Source organism: Esox lucius, chromosome 7, assembly GCF_011004845.1.
Source record: "Esox lucius isolate fEsoLuc1 chromosome 7, fEsoLuc1.pri, whole genome shotgun sequence".
NCBI classification, from domain to species: domain Eukaryota; kingdom Metazoa; phylum Chordata; class Actinopteri; order Esociformes; family Esocidae; genus Esox; species Esox lucius.
In genome coordinates this window covers 38,422,094-38,443,645 of record NC_047575.1, presented here as the reverse complement: position 1 = coordinate 38,443,645, position 21,552 = coordinate 38,422,094, and the positions used below count along the sequence as shown (strand labels likewise).

General features: G+C 41.7%; 1 protein-coding gene and 1 long non-coding RNA gene across 6 annotated transcripts; one reads left to right on the top strand and one right to left on the bottom strand.

The window, feature by feature from the left end:
- Positions 1–575: 575 nt before the first annotated feature.
- On the bottom strand, positions 576–7,692 carry eva1c (eva-1 homolog C (C. elegans)). 3 transcript variants are annotated; one of them, XM_034293417.1, is made up of 8 exons: positions 7,413–7,692; positions 6,974–7,173; positions 6,174–6,297; positions 5,554–5,706; positions 4,642–4,785; positions 3,742–3,801; positions 1,785–1,934; positions 576–1,663 (listed from the first exon to the last, which is right to left on the bottom strand). In XM_034293417.1, the coding sequence occupies exons 1-8, from the start codon at positions 7,543–7,545 to the stop codon at positions 1,269–1,271; spliced, it is 1,359 nt and encodes a 452-aa protein (XP_034149308.1). In that variant the 5' UTR covers positions 7,546–7,692; the 3' UTR covers positions 576–1,268. The 3 variants fall into 3 exon arrangements, with proteins under 3 accessions (XP_034149308.1, XP_010865500.2, XP_034149309.1); XM_010867198.4 differs by lacking the exon at positions 4,642–4,785; XM_034293418.1 differs by lacking the exon at positions 5,554–5,706.
- LOC105008022 lies at positions 6,708–18,488 on the top strand. Of its 3 annotated transcripts, XR_004575988.1 has the most exons (6): positions 6,708–6,933; positions 9,177–9,349; positions 9,562–9,628; positions 9,756–9,915; positions 13,771–13,820; positions 17,902–18,488. It is a non-coding gene; the product is annotated as an uncharacterized LOC105008022 (long non-coding RNA). The 3 variants fall into 3 exon arrangements; XR_002197024.2 differs by lacking the exons at positions 13,771–13,820; positions 17,902–18,488 and adding an exon at positions 10,380–11,084; XR_827600.3 differs by lacking the exons at positions 13,771–13,820; positions 17,902–18,488 and having other exon boundaries at positions 9,756–11,084.
- The last annotated feature ends 3,064 nt before the right edge of the window (positions 18,489–21,552 follow it).

Here is a 21,552-nt window from a genome sequence, read left to right as displayed (position 1 = left end):
GGGAGGCACCCACTGCTTTTCTCCACCGGAGAGTTCTAATGTTGACAGACTGAGACTGAGCTCCGGGTGGAGGTTTCGGAACTGTCTCTTGGGGTATGATGGTCCCCACTGAGTTTCAAGAGGACATGGCTGAAGTACAGAACTCCTCGGAGCAGGGGCGTAAGAAACATTTAGTGGACGCTTCACTTTCACAGGAAAATAAATTTTTCACTGTCTTCTGAAGTAGCACATATTTAAGCAGTAAGGCACAAGAGGGTGTGGTGTATGGCCAAAATGCCACTGCTAGGAACGGTTCTCATGCATGACACATCGCGGAGTGCCTGGACACAGCACTTTGCTGTGGTAAATTGGCAATATACCACAAAACCCTAAAATGCTTTACTGCTATTCTAAACTGGTCACTGATGCAGTTAGAGCAGTAAAAGGCGATGTGATATCATACCTGTGGCAAATAGTCTCATATACTGTTATACAGCTATCAGCCAATCAGCATTAGGAATTTCAATCACCCATTTGTTGCTGCTAAATAACCCTTGAAACCACTGCAGGCTGGTACATCATGACTGAAACAGAGGTTCCCCAGGATTTTTACTGTTCAAATCTCCAAATCTCCCCATATAAAAATACAGTAAACACAAGGGTTTAAACATTTTTTTTTCCCTAGATGTTATTGTTTTCACAATTTCAAGAAGTAGGTAATCCAAAGACTTGAGTGTGACGGGAATCAGTAGTGTCATTCACCTCCACGCTAGGAGCAATATAATAAGAACTAAAGAGAGTTTTTGGGGTGTGTCTTTTGTTGCCGTGTTAAAGGGAGAATGGAGCACCACTTTAAAGGAGCCAATATGAGCAGCGTTAAGTGGAAAAGTAATGTGGATCTCCTTCAGTTCAGATGGCCACATGTCAATATTGTACAACACCATTTAATACTTCCATGACATTCAGTCTGGACCAGCAGCCATGATGCTCAGCTACTTGGAATGCCATGATGCTCAGCTACTTGGAAGGCCATGATGCTCAGCTACTTGGAAGGCCATGATGCTCAGATACTTGGAAGGCCATGATGCTCAGATACTTGGAAGGCCATGATGCTCAGATACTTGGAAGGCCACGATGCTCAGCTACTGTTCTTGGCAGTGTTTCAACTGATGTCTCAGTGTTGTCAACCATCGGTACTGACCACCCTGTATTTATTTCTATTACTGTTGGGTATAACAGCAGTAGTAGTGGTGAAGGCATTGTCCTGCTTCTACAGCTGTGCGTAGTAATTAAGTGGTAAGTAAGGGGTCTTGTCTGGACAACAGGACGTTGTAATAAGAGTTCATCCAGATCTCCTGAATCACCATCTCTCTCCTCTCCAGTCGTTCTACCATCTCTGCCGCCTCTGTCGTGTAGCCAACTTCCTCCCAGCGGTACGCCAGCTTCCTGTCGGCATCCGACAGCAAAGAGCAATCCTCCATCTCTTCTTCATCTTCATCATCATCATCATCATCATCATCATCATCTTCGTCCTGCCCTTCCTGCACCTGGCTCCGGCATGTGTGTGTTTTGTCCGTATGGCAACGCCCCCTACAGGTCATTCTGGCAGACACAGCCACCAGGGTGAGTAGGAGACCCACACAGACACTGGAGGTGAAGAGCAGCGCTGCCTTCTCCGGGTGATCTGGGGACGGAGGACAGTGTGAGTGCGGTGTGTTATACAGGTGTAGGTCCACTGTGTCGGCAGGAAACCATCTGCACATTAACATGCTTGTGCGTGTGTGGGTGTGTCTGTGTATCTGTACCTTTGATAAAAGCAAAGGTCATAAGAGAGTTGCTCATCATGTCCCCAGTGTTGACTGGTCTTCTGGAGTCTTTAGGGTAGATAGCCAGGTCTTGAAGGCCCGGGTGGACTGTGGGGGGACCCGGGTGGGCTGGGGTGAGACCTGGGTGGGCTGGGGTAGGAGGGAGAGTAAAGGATGATTAGAATGGGACAATTCTGTCTGCAAACAAATGTTGACAATTTGAACACTTGGCATCTGTCCGAAGATGCAACTACACTTTTTATAAACTAGCGTTGTCGGTCAAAAGCTGTGGTGTGATTCATACAGCTGTTCTGTGTGTGATGGTGTGAGGAATTCATTCATACAGCTGTTCTGTGTGTGATGGTGTGAGGAATTCATTCATACAGCTGTTCTGTGTGTGATGGTGTGATTATTTCATTCATACAGCTGTTCTATGTGTGATGGTGTGAGGATTTCATTCATACAGCTGTTCTGTGTGTGATGGTGTGAGGAATTCATTCTTACAGCTGTTCTGTGTGTGATGGTGTGATGAATTCATTCATACAGCTGTTCTGTGTGTGATGGTGTGAGGAATTCATTCATACAGCTTTTCTGTGTGTGATGGTGTGAGGAATTCATTCATACAGCTTTTCTGTGTGTGATGGTGTGAGGAATTCATTCATACAGCTGTTCTGTGTGTGATGGTGTGAGGAATTCATTCATACAGCTGTTCTGTGTGTGATGGTGTGAGGAATTCATTCATACAGCTGTTCTGTGTGTGATGGTGTGAGGAATTCATTCATACAGCTGTTCTGGGTGTGATGGTGTTTGGAATTCATTCATACAGTTGTTCTGGGTGTGATGGTGTGAGGATTTCATTCATACAGCTGTTCTGTGTGTGATGGTGTGAGGATTTCATTCATACAGCTGTTCTGTGTGTGATGGTGTGAGGAATTCATTCATACAGCTGTTCTGGGTGTGATGGTGTGAGGATTTCATTCATACAGCTGTTCTGTGTGTGATGGTGTGAGGAATTCATTCTTACAGCTGTTCTGTGTGTGATGGTGTGAGGAATTCATTCATACAGCTGTTCTGTGTGTGATGGTGTGAGGAATTCATTCTTACAGCTGTTCTGTGTGTGATGGTGTGATGAATTCATTCATACAGCTGTTCTGTGTGTGATGGTGTGAGGAATTCATTCATACAGCTTTTCTGTGTGTGATGGTGTGAGGAATTCATTCATACAGCTGTTCTGTGTGTGATGGTGTGAGGAATTCATTCATACAGCTGTTCTGTGTGTGATGGTGTGAGGAATTCATTCATACAGCTGTTCTGTGTGTGATGGTGTGAGGAATTCATTCATACAGCTGTTCTGGGTGTGATGGTGTGAGGAATTCATTCATACAGCTGTTCTGGGTGTGATGGTGTGAGGATTTCATTCATACAGCTGTTCTGTGTGTGATGGTGTGAGGATTTCATTCATACAGCTGTTCTGTGTGTGATGGTGTGAGGAATTCATTCATACAGCTGTTCTGGGTGTGATGGTGTGAGGATTTCATTCATACAGCTGTTCTGGGTGTGATGGTGTGAGGAATTCATTCATACAGCTGTTCTGGGTGTGAGGAATTCATTCATACAGCTGTTCTGTGTGAAGGTGTGAGGAATTCATTCATACAGCTGTTCTGGGTGTGATGGTGTGAGGAATTCATTCATACAGCTGTTCTGGGTGTGAGGAATTCATTCATACAGCTGTTCTGTGTGTGAAGGTGTGAGGAATTCATTCATACAGCTGTTCTGGGTGTGATGGCTGTTCTGGGTAGGATGGGTGTGGTGTGGTGTGATGGCTGTTCTGGGTGGGATGGCTGTTCTGGGTGGGATGGCTGTTCTGGGTGGGATGGCTGTTCTGGGTGGGATGGCTGTTCTGGGTGGGATGGCTGTTCTGGGTGGGATGGGCGTGAGGAAAGTCTGAGCAGCATACCTTGGTCTGCTTCCTCCAGTCGAAAACTTGGGTCTGCTTCTTTTAGTAACGTCTGTGGTACTGTAGGGAAAACAGAGAGAATGTGTTACCTTTAAGAGTTCAGACACTTCCCTCTCCCAGAACCACTTGGGGGGCGTACCTTTGGTTTTAAAAATTTAAATGGAGCTGATTTGATCTGTCAAAAGACACCATTCAGCACTGGGCTGAAGTGTAAAGGTCAAAATAATGTCTATCAGCCAATGACTTCACAAAGGGGCTGGCATTTGGACCAGTTGCAGGAAGCTCCACAGGAAGCGTGTCATCAGGGGACTGTGCAGATGCCATTCTCCCATTCTATTCTTAGTCTGCTATTCTCTCTGTGTTGCTCTGTGTGACGTCTGGACCTGGGGCCATATTCAGAAAAAGGTCTAGAAGTGGGAGCCGAAATACATACCTCCTGGTTCTATTTTATTCTATTAGTTAAATTGTAATAGGTTCCTATCACAGGAGTAGAATACAGTCAGGTACCTCCTGGTTGTACTGTATTCTATTAGTTCTATTCTGAGAGGTTCGTACCACAGGAGTACAGTAAGGTACCTCCTGGTTCTATTGTATTCTATTAGTTCTATTCTGAGAGGTTCGTACCACAGGAGTACAGTAAGGTACCTCCTGGTTCTATTGTATTCTATTAGTTCTATTCTGAGAGGTTCGTACCACAGGAGTACAGTAAGGTACCTCCTGGTTCTATTGTATTCTATTAGTTCTATTCTGAGAGGTTCGTACCACAGGAGTACAGTAAGGTACCTCCTGGTTCTATTGTATTCTATTAGTTCTATTCTGAGAGGTTCGTACCACAGGAGTACAGTAAGGTACCTCCTGGTTCTATTGTATTCTATTAGTTCTATTCTGAGAGGTTCGTACCACAGGAGTAGAGTACAGTCAGGTACTTTCTGGTTCCAGGGTAGCAGGGGTCTCTGAATGTCTGGTTGTTGACAGCAATGACACACCTCTGTTTGCTATAGCAGCTCTGTGAGAGAGTGTGAACTGCATCATGGTTCCAACAGTCTACAGGAAGAGCGATTGAGAGAGAAGGACCGGAGGGGGAGGGTTAGGAGGGGAGAGAGGGGGGAGGACCAGAGGAGAAGGGCAGGGAGGGGAAGACAAGGAGTGAGAGAAGGAGAGGGGGGACAGATGAAACTCAGGGCATGTTATAGGTTCAACCCCATTAGACATTTTGTATTGGGTTAAAATGTGTGGGTGTGTTTATATATGTAGGCCATGAGCATTTATACAACTTTCACATTACAGTTTGACTGTGTTGAAACTGAATTGACCTACTGAAGCTGTGTTGGTAACCAAGTGTGAGGTGAACATTTACCGGTTGTTTTAAGTCACGAATACCAGTTGGATGCATTCACATCCTTTAAAAAGTATATCCCAGTAATAACCTGGATTTATTGCATCAACTCCTGATTGGCTCAGTATAAATCAGGATTGTGCACCTTCCTAGACATGCCCCATTAGGCTTTTCTGCTTCTTTTCACATGGCTCGCCCAACCAAGAAGTTAGTGGCATCCAAAGCACATCTGCAGGCACCTGACCCACCTGAGGGAGTCGCTAGAGAGCTGTGAGTCAGGGAATGCTTTGCTGGTCCCCTGTTGAAATTGCTTTTATCAACGCCATGTCCAACAAGTTGACATGTGGGACTGGGAGCGCAAGGACAATAAATTAGTTTAGTAATCAGCCAGTTTTTTTTTTTTTTTTTGGGGGGGGGGATTCCCACTTGGTTACGAACGCAGGTGACAGTGAGCCTCACGCCTGGTGTCCACTCACCATAGAGGGTGGATCCTCTGGGCGGTGTGGGGCAGGTGTGATCCTGGCCCAGCCCCCTACCGTAAACACCTGTGTAGATGAGCAGAACTCTGGGGGCCTTACAGTGCAGAGTCAGCTTCTCGCCTTCACACACCACCCTGGTTTTATGCTCAGCTGACAGGGGGGGGTCCATGTGAAAGAGAGAGAGAGACGCAAAGTCTACATTGTGACAGAGTGTGTGTGTGTGTGTGTGTGTGCGCACCTGCTTGTGAGAGCGTGTGCGTGTTTGTCTGAGAGTCAGACAGAGAGAGTGCGTGTGTCTGTTACCAGGGAAACCCTTAACCACAGGTGTGCAGGGCAACAGGAGATGGGAGAAAACACACATGCTTGGTCTGCGGTTGAGATTCCTGACAAATACTGCTTAGTGCAGGTATGTGGGAGGGCTTTTCTCACTTCAGTCAGCAGAGCTGGAACACCCAGCTCACAGTATACCCTCTGACCGGGGGAGGGGGCAGGGAGAGAGGGAAACTGGGTAGGAGGGAAAGAAAAAGGGACAGAGAGCGAGCGGGGGACACGGGGGGAGGGAGGGAAGACAGAGGGTTAGAGTGAGAGAGAGCTGTGTGGGCATATTCAGAACTCACCAGGTGTACACCTGTAGTTGACGTGGAGGTACTTGGTGGTCCCGGGGCATGGGTCTAGTCCGAAAACCAGGTGATTGACAAGTAGCCCACAGTCCCTGAGGCTCTGACACTCTGACAGGAGCTTCTGTAAAGTACAAAAACATCTGTGTTACAGTCACAACCACTGACACAATACAACGTAACAGTCACAACCACTGACACAATACAACGTAATCTACTAGATTTACAGTCACAACCACTGACACAATACAACGTTACAGTCACAACCACTGACACAATACAAATTTAAAGTCAATGCAAAGGCCGAGTTCACAGTCCGTGCTGCATTTGTCAGTCCGATCATGAGATAAAATGTCAAGGGTCCCATAGATGTGCTGTTTATGATTGAAGCCCAGCCTTTCTTTGTGTATCCTGGTTTCGGGGTGTAATGCTTTTATTCTGAAGATAAGTATTATTAGTCCTTATTGGTGTCTGACCTTTTCTGAAGTAATTCATTACTCCCAGAATGCACTTGGCAGCTTGTGCAATGACTATTCTACATCATACAACCCCACCCTTCCTGACGGCTTGACTCATTCATTATCAGGATGTTATGGCTACATTCACAATTGTATCTTTATGACTGTTTGGAAATGAATGAACCCTGAATGGATTTTAACATGGTATTGGCTACATAACGTCATTCGACAACACGAGGCCGCTTGAGAAATCGTATTGCCATGCGACAACCACGAAAGAAAACCACGCGAACTGCCATCGGGTCAGTGAACATGAAATCGCTACAATCACATAAAACGCACCTGTAATGCAGCAAAGGCGGAACAGTTGTTTTTTGCTGCTTTGACGTCCACAGCTGTCGTGTTGGTGCAGAGTCGCGTATCAGCGCGTCCGTAAAACGCGGACTGGATGGAAATGGAAGAGTGGCGCGGACAGTGGAGAAGCAAATGCTGTCCATCGCATGCATGCGCAGACTGACTAGTTATGATCCGGGATAGGTAGCCTGTGCGAAAAATTAGTTACATTTGAACATTCCCAATAATCCATATTTTTAAAAACGTACTTAATATTCAACAAATAGCCTACGCCTCTAGATAACAATTATCATGTGATGTCGTCATATATTATTCACTATTATCTTCATCATCATCAAAAGTAGGCATCAACAATGGTGACGACACTCATCTTCGCCGTCGTCACCATTGTTATCATCAGCACTCATAACTACGTCATTAGACTAACTTGAGAAGTCAGCCAGTCCGTCCATGCCCGACCCGGAGCACCAGAGTAGCAGCGAGATGTAGAGCAGGTGAACACTGGACCCAGATAAACTCCGCCGGTCTCGGGAACCCGACCACCTCATTTCTCCTAGCATTCACGCTCGGTGAGATCATGTTCGGGGGCTCGCCTCTCTAATCCAAGCTTCCGACAGGAAAGGGAGGATTATTGGGAAACATTTCTTTGAGTGCTACACCTGCGCTGAATTAGGTCTTTCATTCCTTTCGAGACTTAAAAATGAAGGGTAGCTAGAATTAAAAGTATATAACCTACATCAAAATGTCTAAGTTAATAGAACAAGGTCCCAAAACAGAACTCCCGTTTTCTCTTATTGTTCGTATAGTTCCTTTAAATATCCTGCCCAGTCCGAGCTAAATGGAAAAAAGTTTGATTCAAAATGATATATTTATTTATTGTATCAGGCTACTGTACAATCCTCCTGGTATTTCATGACAGCATTGGCACCACCAGCAATAAACGTAGCAGCGATCGAGTTTAAGAACCTGCGCAGCGATTACGAAATGATAAAGTTTCAGACAAGCGAGCGCTTTCGAAGTGCAGTCACACAGAAAAGCGGAGTGGGGATTCCCCTGCGAGCAGAACGGTTTAATGGATCCCAGGTTTGGGGAAAAGTGTTTTTAAAGAAACAGCTGATTGGAAGTCACTGATGGGCGTGGCAGGGAAAGGGAGAGACTCAAACGTTGTTGTCTCTGTAGGAGCTTGTCTTTGGTCAATCTTAGGCAGCAGCGGCGCAAGATATTTGTGATTGGGGGAGCTATGGGAGTGCTAGATTGTTTATAGCAGGTGCTAAATAATTTTACCCAAACAAACTATGGAACGCCTTCAGCATACCGTACAATAAATCACTGTGACATATGCACTACGAATGATGTGTAATCACCATACAATATACGTACATGTAAAGAATTAAGTCATGACGCATCAAAGTGTTATTTAACGTGTATCTTTATTGAGACGCAAAGACCCAAACGGCGTTCCATAACAAACAGTAAATAATACGCGAGATTCAGTGATCCCGGGCTAGGCTACAAAATTGTAATTCACATTACTAAATGTTTAGCGTAAACTTAGACAACAACAAAAGCATAATTAATTCTGTGAATTTAGAATGTACAAATCAAATGCATACAAAATGTTTATGAACAAGCATTCTAAATCCAAACCATATTTACCACAGAAAGTATGTGGATTTACTGGCCTATATGTTTTCTTTCTGTACTTTTACAAAACATAATCCATCCCCTCCTCCCAAAACACTGAACAAAAACACACACAGGTTAATTGCTGGCTGTATGCAACCACGCAACCTACGCAAACAAAGTTATTTAAACCAGCATATCAACAAAGACTGGTGTACTCAAGGCCTACTCACCAGTCACAGGAGAACAATCCACCTGTTGTTATGATTTGCAACTGGTCGCCAGCAAACTCAGATTGCTGGTTCGAGTGTTTCCGCTTCTTTTTCTCAGATAGGTTTTTAAACGGCGTAAGCTGAAAAAGCTCCTCTCACACGCAGCTGATGTGACGGGCAGTGTCATAGAGATGCACACAAGCTTATATAAATCAACAAACGCATCCTTGTATGGTCGTAATAGCACCAACATGTCGTGGGTGGTGTTGACAATATACTCATTTTGTTGTTTCCTTTCAATAAGTCGCTTTGCCTGGTGAAGTTCTGCAGATATGTTTTCCTCTGTTACCCCATAGTGTTTAGCCATTGACAAAATACAACTATGGGCCAGGAACGGCAGTCGCTCCTCAACTCCCTCTACCCCCCGCACCAGCCCTCAACATGAGGCGAACAGAGGAGCCCTCTTCAAGCCTGGCCTACAGACCAACATGGCGAGGGGGAAGAATGACCGATACCATTCCCTGCTCTGGTGAGCACTAACTGACAAATCCTCAGGGTCATTCTGTGCCACAGATTTTGGAAAAACATCCCACAACCATCACATATTTTCTTTAAACTTTGTCAATAACTTTTGTCATTAACTATTGTCAATAACTAAGGTCAGTATTATGAGTAATGAGGATAAACACTGAAACGTGATATATTTTATACATTTTAGCTATATTTCATGTGTGTCAACAGTGGCTGAGGTCCACATCCTTAGCCTCTGGAGAGCATAAAACGGCAACAAGACCAGGTTGTGGCAAAGGTGAACTACCTCAGCAGCAGGCTGAACAGCACCCCGGGGCCAGATGTTGAGACACCTTTAAATGCAACTTAAGCTTATAAATGTTTACCTTGCTGTCTATTTAAAACAAGGTGTCTTTGCCTTTTAGATTTCTTCTTTGGCCACCATTGGAGGTCATGATGTGAAGAGGGTGACCTGGAACATCCTGGCCAGGCTCTTCGCAGATGAGGTATCTCATCAGATAAACTGGAAGGGTGTTAATAACAAAATGTCCTTCAGTAGGATGGCAACGAAGATCTTGCTTTTCAGTAAGTATATAATTAAAAGTAATATTAAATACGTTCAAAGTCAATAGTTTGTAAATGTTGGGGCAGCCTTAAAAATCGTAACAACCATCTGTCAATATGACCATGTAGCCTTTGTTAGACTGGCTACTATACCATAGACCTTTTTCTTTTTTACGTTTGATGTTTTTTTAACTTGAAATGACTCAGTGAGCTGCCGATGGCTACTTTGCATATGCAATTTTCAATCAGGAAGGCCTATGCCTGATTGATTGTTTAACACAATGCAATAGTTAGTGCATCTGTGAAAACCTGACATGGTCATTTATTTAGTAGGGGAAATAGGATACTAAAAATATTCCTGTTAACTAAAAGGGCAGTGCAATAATGATAATAATAAAAAGCCTACCTTTCTGACATGTAGTAAATCTTTGAAATTGCTGTGGGATCCCCTCTGCTGTGAGACTCCCTCCTTTTGATTCCTTCAGTTTGTCGCTGGCACTGTAAACAGCGTTGACCATTGGTGCGCTTCTAGAAAGTGATGCTAACTTCCGGCACAATCTTGGGCAAGACAGTGGCATACCTGCATTTGTGCGAAAGAGCGCAACTACGGTCGAAGTTTGGGGGTTGGAATCACAGTGGATTGTCATGTCAAGAGAAACACACCCCAGGTGTGGGCAACAGGCCCATCATGTTATCGAAGTAAACGCACGCAAATGTATTGGCTGCCTGGTGGTTGTGATAGCTTCGCTCGCATACATTTGTCTTGGCTCTCCATAATAATAATAATAATAAACACTGATGGAATGCAGTTTTGTGTTGGTTGTAAATGACCATGTGAGTTGTATTTTAATTTAGTGTTGCTTATGGAATGGTTAATCTAACACTAAGGTCTCTGCTGCAACATATAGCTTGAATGTTAAGTTGCTTTGGATAAAAGCATCTGCTAACTGACGTAATGTAATGTTAACCAGGGCTGTAGTAGAGACTAAACGCAAGTAAATGGAGTTTACCCACTGCTCAAATGTCAGAAATAGAGTTTATCCATCTGTTAAGAGTTTACCTCCAAATAGAATCTATGTAGGACCCTACCAAACTTAAAACATTACACATGTAATGATCTGCAGAGTATTGGGAAAAAATCCCTCCTGAGATGTGTACAAACCTGGTGGCCAATGTGATGGCAATTTTATCGATCGGAACTCTTAAAGGAGGAAATAGAGAGACGAAATTCTCTTGGCACAATTTAACAGTTTTATTAATTATTTGCAAATAAGAGAGACGCGTCAAACACTTACAAACATAATCGTCCAAGGAGTCTCTAACGTAATACATCAACAGTCCGTATTTATTACAGTTAAAAGGGGTGTGGTAAGTTGTTGCCCATCTGTCTTGTGTCACATAGGTTTTTACCCAAGGGGCAAGCTATCCTCCCCCACATGGGTAACCTCTTCAACTCAAGGAGAAGACTCACAGCATCTGGACAAACACTGATGTGTTATACAGATTTACCGATTTACGAGTAACCCTATAATCTGCTGATATCAGTCAATAATGACCCTCAACACCAGATCCCCATCTCCTACATTCCTTTTCTTATCCAAACATGGGTACTTAGTACTTTAAGTAGTAACTCATTCATACATGTATAGGACCATGTATACATCAGTTCAAGAATTTCCACAACACCAACTACAAGAAACGTCTGACCTCTGTGATTGCCAACAAGTACTGCAGAGGGGTCGTTTTTCTGGATTTTTTTGTCATTCTGTCTCTCACTCTTCAAATAATCCTACCATTAAAATGATAGAGTGCTCATTTCTTTGTCAGTAGGCAAATGTACAAAATCAGCAGGGGATCAAATACTTTTTTCCCTCAATGTATTAACCAACAAATCAAATCACACGCAGCGAATGTCAAAGGTCATCATCACTTACTTAACCCTTTTGCAGGTGAGTTTGTTTCCACTTTATATTCGAATTCTGAGCAGCTGTTCTGGAATTTCATTGTTGAAATCTAATCACAAATGTTTGGTTGTAAGCATCAATGGGTTAAATGAAAATGTGGATTAGTTTTGTTACATATAAGTCCATCCCATGTCTTCACATATTTTTTATATAAATATAAATATTTATATAATATATTTCTCCAACCTGATAGAGGTGAACAAAAAAATCCAAAATGTATCATTGATACAGTTGCAAAGTTAACAAAAAAGCAACGCTCTCCTGTCCACCTCCTGTCCTGTCCTGAATTGGGTCTTTAATGTATTAATGAATACATGAACTACTTTGATGAAAAGATCATCACCAAACAAATAACTGACTCCTCCTTAAATAGTTACAGTCCCCAAAATCTCAGTTGTCCTGAGAATATCCTGAAGCTCCCTAGCCAGGTGTCAGTGGGGACACTTAAATTTTTTAAAACATGTATCGCTCGACACATTCACAAAGTGATTTCTAAACGCACAAATTGCCAGCTAGATCCGTTTCCAACAAAATTACTTTAGGAGCTATTTCCGGTGCTAGGTCAGCCAATGTTGAACATAAATTGCTCCCTTTCCTCCGGATGTGTACCAAACTCACTAATAATAGCAGAAATTAAGCCTCTTCTGAAAAAATCTAATCTGGATCCGGACATATTAAACAATTATAGGCCAATATCGAACCACCCGTTCCTCTCAAAAATCTTAGAAAAATGTGTATCTCAACAACTGAATGCCTTCCTGAACAATAACATTTATGAAATGCTCCAGTCCGGTTTCAGACCCCATCATAGCACTGAGACTGCACTCGTGAAGGTAACAAATGACCTTCTAATGGCCTCAGACAAAGGTTCCGCATCCGTCCTGTTGCTTCTTGATCTTAGTGCTGCTTTTGACACTATTGATCACTCCCTTCTGTTAGAGCAGGGGTGGGCAATTCATTTTCACAAGGGGCCACATGAGAAACCTGAATTGTGTCAGAGGGCCACACCAACGATAACTTGAACTTAATTCTGATTAAATTTCTTCCATTGTAAAATGCACTAGCTTTTGTCACCATGTTCAATCTCATTTTCCTCCAAAAATGCAACAAATTGTCTGTGATTTAATGCTCTCGCTCAGATTAAGTTAATTGTTTTAGTTACAGCATCAACAACATTTTTCATTTTTAACACTGTCTTACATAACACTTCCTGATGTATAATACAATGCAAAAATGTCAATTTCTGCAAAGGGTTCATTTCTGTCACTTTATCCTGAATTCTCCTTAAAAGTCCAACATTTTTCCCCGTCAGATTTGGACAACCGTCTGTTGTCACACCTGCCAGCTTGTCTCATATCAGTCCTAACATGTCCAAACATGCATTTACTTCTGTGAACAAGTCATTACCAGTGGTTGTCCCTTTCATTGACTGCGTGTCTGCCAACTCCTCCGTGATTTGAAAGTCTGCAGTTATCCCACGTAAGAAGATGAGTAGCTGGGCGGTTTCACGTACATCGCAGCTCTCATCCAAAGCCAGAGAAAAATAGTCATAAGTCGGCCGCTCTGTTCTTCAGCTGAAACTCCAAGTTTCCAGCGATGTCCTCCACCCGCCTTGTTACAGTGCGTCGGGAGAGGGACACGTTCTCAAATGTAATCCGGATTCACAATGTAAATTTTCACTGTTATGCTGATGACACACAGCCGGCTCTCACGGCTTCTGACCCTCCGCCGGCTACGGACCCTCCGTCGGCTCTCCCGGCTACCGACCCTCCGCTGGGGGGGGGGGGGGGGGGGGGGGGTACTGTCATGGTACGGTGAGCAGCAGCGCCACCGTTCCATACACACTCAGTTCCCAACACATACGAACACATACATTGTAAGGGTTTAAATGTTTCCCCTCTTCTCCCCACAGGGTGGATCATTGTTATCGTCACTGGATGTTGCTGTGTGTTGCTGTAAAACGTAAGTTTCTTTAGAGCTTTCTGTACCGTCGTTTTGCTGTTTTAGTCAGCAATTTGCTTTGTTGTGTTTTGTTGTGCTCTGTGTTTGTTTGTTTCTTTCATTAAAGAGCTACACCGACTACCTCTGCCTGCAACCTGGTTCCTTACTCCTGCAACACCGTACATTCATTACACTTCACCTGTCAGTGGTCATAATATTATGGCTAATCAGTGTATGTAGCACTTATTAAGGGTTCGAACACAAACGTATCCTTCTTAAACAATTACTTCAATAGTAATGGACCATTAGCATAGCTCCAGGAAAGAATCAGAAGCCTATTGATTTTGTTAATGTGAATCGGTGTCATCAGCCCATTAACCTGTCGGGGATGCAATAATATCAGATGCATATAGCTCCACGACTGATGTCATTGCATCATTTGCAAGTTATGCGGCACTTTTTTTCAAGCCAGACAAGTGTCAAACGCAAAACCAGGTCCAGAATTTTTGATTTCTGAGTGCCTCGTACTGCTACTTCATCTCACTTTGAAGTTTCCCCAAACTTCCAACAGTCTACACTGCCTGACCAAACAAACATCATCGTTTCAATTTAAATAAGGTGATACTCAAGAGCCTATGTTTGAATAATTTCTGCAATGATTCACATGTTTCAGCCCGTTACAATTATTTTTACCTTAACTAATGCAGTGAGTAAGTTCTCATTTCTTAAACAACCATATCGGAAGATAAGATGTTACTGTGTTTCAGAAGGTTGAAATTATTGGCCTGCATCAAGCAAAGAAAACCACTAAGGGGATTGCTGAAATTCCTGGAATTGGGTTAAGAACTGTCAAACACATTATTAAAACCTGGAAGAATAGTGTTCAACCGTCAACTTTGAACCATCAAAATTGGACTCTGGAGCAATGAAGAAAAGTCATGCAGTCTAATGAGTCCAAATTTACCCTATTCCCACTCTACAAGCCTCTGGAGGCAGTATTGTGATCTGGGGTTGCTTCATTCGGTTAGGTCTAAACTCAGCAACTTTATGTGGCAATAAACTGAAATCCGCTTCATACCTAAATATGCTGATTGACCACATTATCAAATCAATGTATTTTTTGAGGAATCATTTTAACACATGAATTGGCCACCACAGAGTCCTGACCTCAGCCCCATTGAAAGTATTTGGGAAATCCTGGAGAAGACTACAGAGTAGTTCGCCTCTCCAGTTGTCAATACAAGATCTCAGCCAAAAAATCTTGCAACTCTGGACGGATATAAATGATTTGATGTTGCATAATGTAGTTGTCTCTGTGAATTCATGCCGTAATCAAAACTCACCCAATCTGGTAAATTGACATAAAAGTTTCAATAAGTGCTAACAGCTACGCGTTTAACCCAATCAGAACAAATTGCCAAGTTATTTTCAAATGCTCATAACTTTTACCCCAATTGTGGTACAGACCTAAAACTGGTATAATATGATATGGAAACAGGTGCTGTACAACTTTTCAAAAGGCCGTTTTCATTTCCGCCTGATTACATTTTCCACTGTTTTAAATCTTCTGAAAAACCTACCTTTGAGAAGTAATCCTATGCTGTTCGTATTTCCAAGAAACTTCACAAATAGCATCTGTGGATAGTGCCCATCAATAACTATTAACAATATTAGACATTTCAAACACAGCAGATGTCATATGTCAACTTCCTGAGTCCTACAGATTCACAGAAAGTGAATTCTCACCAAATTTGGTATGCATTGTTAGATTCTGTCCACTTTTGATCCATCAACAAAATGAATGCAACCGGTAGTCAGGGGAGAAACTTTATTTAGCATGAGTCCAAGATGTTGATCTTCCATAGTTCTCATGTTCTCCAATAATTACAAAGTTAAAACAGTCTTTTATACCAATACACATAGGAGGCGGTCAGTGATTGTAGCATCATTGGTATGACAAGGTAAGGACATGTGCAGTGTGTGGCGCCAATTGGCCATTTGGGGGCACTTTTCCAGAAAATCACATTAAACACTAATTCATCCTGAACACAAACAGGCCTACACAACCTATCAGGCTTATAAGGCCTATCCTCGAATGGCGTTCTTATAGCTTGGACCCCTTAATTGCTGCTTGCAGCTATATTTATTATAAGGGGTCCTTCGGTAGGAGGAACCCTAGTGTAATTGATAGTATCATTATTATAATAAAATATAGACCACAGACACCTACCACACAGACACCTACCACACAGACACCTGACCCGATTCCTCCACAAGGGGGCGCCACAGGCCATGCCTTAATGCATTTACTCCACAATGACACAATTTCTACCCAGATTGACCTATTTTTGTGTACATGCTCATTCCCCAGGAGGTACAAAATTGCGTTCCGAACCTATATTGTCTGCCATTTTTGATTTTCTTGTACAGTGAAAATTTCATGAAACCTATAAAAAGTTACTTTAAAAAATCAACAATAACTCTGATTGACCTGTCCAGCGGCATAAATGTGTCTAATACATGACTCCCTACAGGGTGTTAAAACATACATGTGTCTAATACATGACTCCCTACAGGGTGTTAAAACATACATGTGTCTAATACATGACTCCCTATAGGGTGTTAAAACATACATGTGTCTAATACATGACTCCCTACAGGGTGTTAAAACATATATGTGTCTAATACATGACTCCCTATAGGGTGTTAAAACATACATGTGTCTAATACATGACTCCCTACAGGGTGTTAAAACATACGTGTCTAATACATGACTCCCTATAGGGTGTTAAAACATACATGTGTCTAATACATGACTCCCTACAGGGTGTTAAAACATACATGTGTCTAATACATGACTCCCTACAGGGTGTTAAAACATACATGTGTCTAATACATGACTCCCTATAGGGTGTTAAAACATACATGTGTCTAATACAGTTGTGCTCAAAAGTTTGCATACTCTTGGAGAATTGGTAATATATGTACCATTTGTAAAGAAAAGAGTGAGCAGGCAAAACACTTCTTTTATTTCTTATGGGATTCACATTCAACTGTAGGTCATAACAGAATGACTCAATCATAAAACAAAACATGGCAAAAAATAGTAAAATTAACTGACCCCTGTTCAAAGGTCTTCATACCCTTAGTTCTTAACACTGTGTATTGCCCCCTTTAGCATCAATGACAGCGTGCAGTCTTTTGTAATAGTTGTCTATGAGGCGCTGAATTCTTGCAGGTGGTATAGCTGCCCATTCGTCTTGGCAAAATGCCTACAGGTCATGCAAAGTCTTTGGTCGTCTTGCATGAACCGCAAGTTTGAGATCTCCCATGAGTGGCTCAATGATATTAAGGTCAGGAGACTGTGATGGCCTCTCCAGAACCTTCACCTGTTTCTGCTGTAACCACTGGAGGTTCAACTTGGCCTTGTGCTTAGGGTCATTGTCGTGCTGAAAAGTCCAAGAGCGTCCCATGTGCAGCTTTCATGCAGAAGAATGCAAATTGTCTGCCAGTATTTTCTGATAACATGCTGCATTCATCTTGCCATACATTTTCACAAGATTTCTCATGCATTTTGAGCTCACACACCCCCAAAACATCAGTGAGCCACCACCATGCTTCACAGTGGGGATGGTATTCTGTTCACTATATGTCTCGTTGACCCCTCTCCAAACATAGTGCTTATGGTTGTGACCATAAAGCTCTATTTTGGTCTCATCACTCCAAATTACAGTGTGCCAGAAGCTGTGAGGTGTGTCAAGGTGTTATTGGGCATTTTAACCAGGCTTTTTTGTGGCATTGGCGCAGTAAAGCCTTTCTGGCAACTCGACCATGTCTGTGACATTTAACTGAAGGTAAAACACTATCAACATTATTTTGACACAATGACTAGTCTTGATATTAATTAATGTTTTGGGACAGTAGGTTAGGGTTAGTCTGGGGACGCTGTTCTTCTTTTGTACCTTGATTGATGAATTAATTTCCCTGAATAGTTAGAAACAACCCTTGTTTCGTAGTCTAGATCTAAATCAGAATCAACTGTATGCATTTCATTAGTCTCAATTCAATACTGAATCGTTTGCCCGTGTAATCATATGCACAGGACGCCTGTACTCGGCAGGAAGCAAAACAGCAAAAATCCAGCACACCGTCTACATCAGTGGTTCCCAACCAGGGGTACTAGCGCAAGGCAGAAGATCTCCAACACAGCACTTGCCCAATGCAGCAGTGTGCAGAAAAGTGCACAGAAGTTTGTGGACACAAGCTAAGACAAACAGAGAGGAAATCAATAGAGACTGAAACTGGAGCCAGATTCCCACAGCTATTTAAAAGAGTGAGAATACCATCTGACCAGTGTTTCATTTTCACTAGTTTAACAAACTCACCCTTACGCTCGTTAGTAGGTTACACATCCGTTTGTGCAATGAATGTGAAGAAATGGGAATCATCCAACGAGAATGCTAGCCATGGCTCCCCTAGGTCTGTTGCATGAATCCACCTACTATCACTTTGCTTGTAGCATGGTATGTTGTCATTAGAATTAATGTTTCCACCAAAGCATAGTGGAATTAGCAAACAACTGTGCTCTGCAAGAATTACAGATTCAAAAATTAGCATACAAAATCACTGTAAAAAATATTATTTTGGAAGTAGTACTTGTAGTAGTACTTCGTAGTACTTTCAAAACAATTTTAAAACCATGTAATGTACTAAATATATTTCAGTATGTTAAAGGGATGCAATTATTGTATTTAAATTATATTATATACAAGTATACAACATGTAAAAATAACTGGGTTATTTCACTCACTGAACTATTTCTGTACTACTTTTTGTCCAAAAGTACAAACACTTTAAGTATACTGCTTTTTAACTTAAGGTTGACTGCTGAGTGTAAACTGCTGAAATTAGGACAAAAGACAAGTGTTAAGAACTAATTTGCTTTTGCAAAGATCAAGTTTCCAGAAGTGTCAAGAGCTGACTTCTTACGACTGATTAAAATCTTTTAATATCACAACTTCTCTATACTGGCCTTTTACTTGTCGTCATTACAAAGATTTATACTTGTATTGACACACTCTGAAACAGGCCTTTTCAAGCAGTGCAATCAAAACAATAAAAGGAATAAGGGAAGTAAAAACAAACAAGAAAATTGGACTCAGCATAAGAATTGTCGGCTGTGCAATAATAAATTACTTACAATAACAAAAGTATATGTATGGTGCATGATTTTGTCCAGTGGTTCAAGGGGAGAATATAAAGCGAAGGAGAATCATTGAAATTACACAGTGTGCTCTAGGCACTGAAGGTACTTTCTCTCGCTTCATGCTCATACATTGTTTTGTTTAAAAACATGATACCACTCTAATGAACAGGGAACATCCCAAACTTACAAAGGGTGCAATGAACAATCTTAGAGGCAACTCCTTCCTGATACTTTGGAACATTTAGACTAGCACCCTAACAAGCCTGAGAACTGTGGAGAAAAAGGGGCAGGAACAGGAAGGGATCTTGGGAGTACCAGCTCCTGGCCCAGTTCCAGAACAGGAGAACATTAAAGACCAACCGGTCAAGGAGGGGCCATTTGGTACCTGGGGGGGAAATGGTCATGCTAGACACTCCTCTCGTCTTAACCTACAAGCTCAATGAAGAGGAACCGGAGGAAAATTTCAACCAATATGAGAGCTTACATGCAGAATAACGAAAGAGAAATGTCATCAAAAACTATTAAAAAAAAACATTAGGTCACTGGTTAATTCAAGGGTTGAAAAATGACTCCAACCTTGATGAAATTCTACAAATATGGAATATTCTTATACTTCGTGAACCCCCTTCAATGAGTTCAGTGTAATCCCTTCAATGACGTCAACTCTAACAAAAAAGATACCTGGGCAAGTGTGAAAAAACCAAAGATGCTTTGAGCCGTCACCTGGATAAATTAAGTACTGCTAAGTAACAGGAGGTAAGTTTATCAGGTGATCACAGAGGTACAGGTAACGAAAGAACATAATACAAGACAGTAACAAAACTAAGAGGTGTTGGATTCTGTCAATTTTTTATCCAAGAACAAAATTTATGCAACCAATATTCATATTTATCATGTGTCCAAGATGTTGATCTTCCATAGTTCATATATGTTCTCCAATAAGTACAAAGTTAACACAGTATTTTATGCCAATACACATAGGGGCGGTCAGTGGTTGTAGCCAACCATTACACAGTCTATTATCCTCCAATAAGAAAGGTTTATCCTACATGGTACGCATGTATGGTATGTTCCAACCTCCCCTATGGTCCATGGGTCTATTGATAGAATCTATGACAGTCATATGTACAGTTCCTAGCAGGAGGTGTGGACAGGATGTGTGGGGCCTCTCAGTAATGGCCATCACATCTTATCTATTGTCTGTTGTGAAGTTTCTCATGCCCATATTCTATTAGAAGATACAAGTTCCAGATATGTTGAGGTCGGTTTAAAAACAGTATACATACATGTGCATTGTTGGGTTGCTGAAGTGTTGGAGAATGTAGTGTAGGCCAGGTTTCTGTACCAAATATTAAGTTCTACTTTTCTGATCAAATACTTATGTCAGGCAATAAAATGCTAATTAATTACTTAAAGATCATACAATGTGATTTTCTGGATTTTTGTTTTTGATCCCGTCACTCACAGTTGAAGAGTAACTATGATAAAAATGACAGACTTCTACATGCTTTGTAAGTGGGAAAACCTGCATAATTGGCCGTGTATCAAATACTCCCCAGTGTAGTTGGTGTGTAGGTTGTTATAGTTATGAGGTTATGTCAGACAGCTAAATTCCATTTAACTTAAGCTGGTTGACATAAAGAGGAGAGATTTGACTATCAATTTCTCTCATGACACTCGCTGACAGATGCCTATATCATACCACCCAAAACAGGCGCTGGAACAAACCCAATACATTGTAAAATGATTCAATTCATCCAGATCAACAGACCCACCCACTGACAGGTACCATGATAATGAGATTATCAGTGTTATTCACAAAATATTTTTAGAGACACAATATTTTAATCACATTATGAGCAACAATGGTTGCAAGTGTCTACTGGACAAATTCAATATAAGTTCAAAATGGGTTTAAGTGGCTTGCTGTTTTAGAACTGGTCCCAAGTAAGATAGCAGAACTTTCAGACATCTCCTGTTTTATAATAATAATATCAGAATCAGAACATAGATAACCTATATTGAGATTAATGGAACGTTCAAAGAAAACTTGCCCTAAACTAACTTACATACTACAATGGTCAAAATTATTTTAAATACTCCTGAAGAATGGTTTTAAGATGTTCTATATTTTCTTACTTTGATATTCTTTTGTGATTTACCAATAGACTGAGAATGAGAAGACGGCTGTATTGTGCTACATGCAGTGTAGACGATGGGGCTGACATTTGTTTTAGTACCTTAACTTGCTAACACCAGCTAGCCAATGCTTGTTTGTACAAATTGTAGAACACACAAATATTTGCAACTAATGTTACACAGTAAGCATTTAGCCTGCTAACCAAGTTAGAACAAATGGCATTGGCAACCAGACAATTCTCAACAGGAGAATGTTGATTGTTTCTTTGTCATTGTATCTTGTTTGACCAGCATTCTACTAGATTCCGTTGCCTAAAAGTGAGATTCCAAATTAGCAGTATTAACACTTCAGAGAAAACTATGAACATTGTGCAAGTGAGCAGTGTTTATGTACTTATAACACCCATA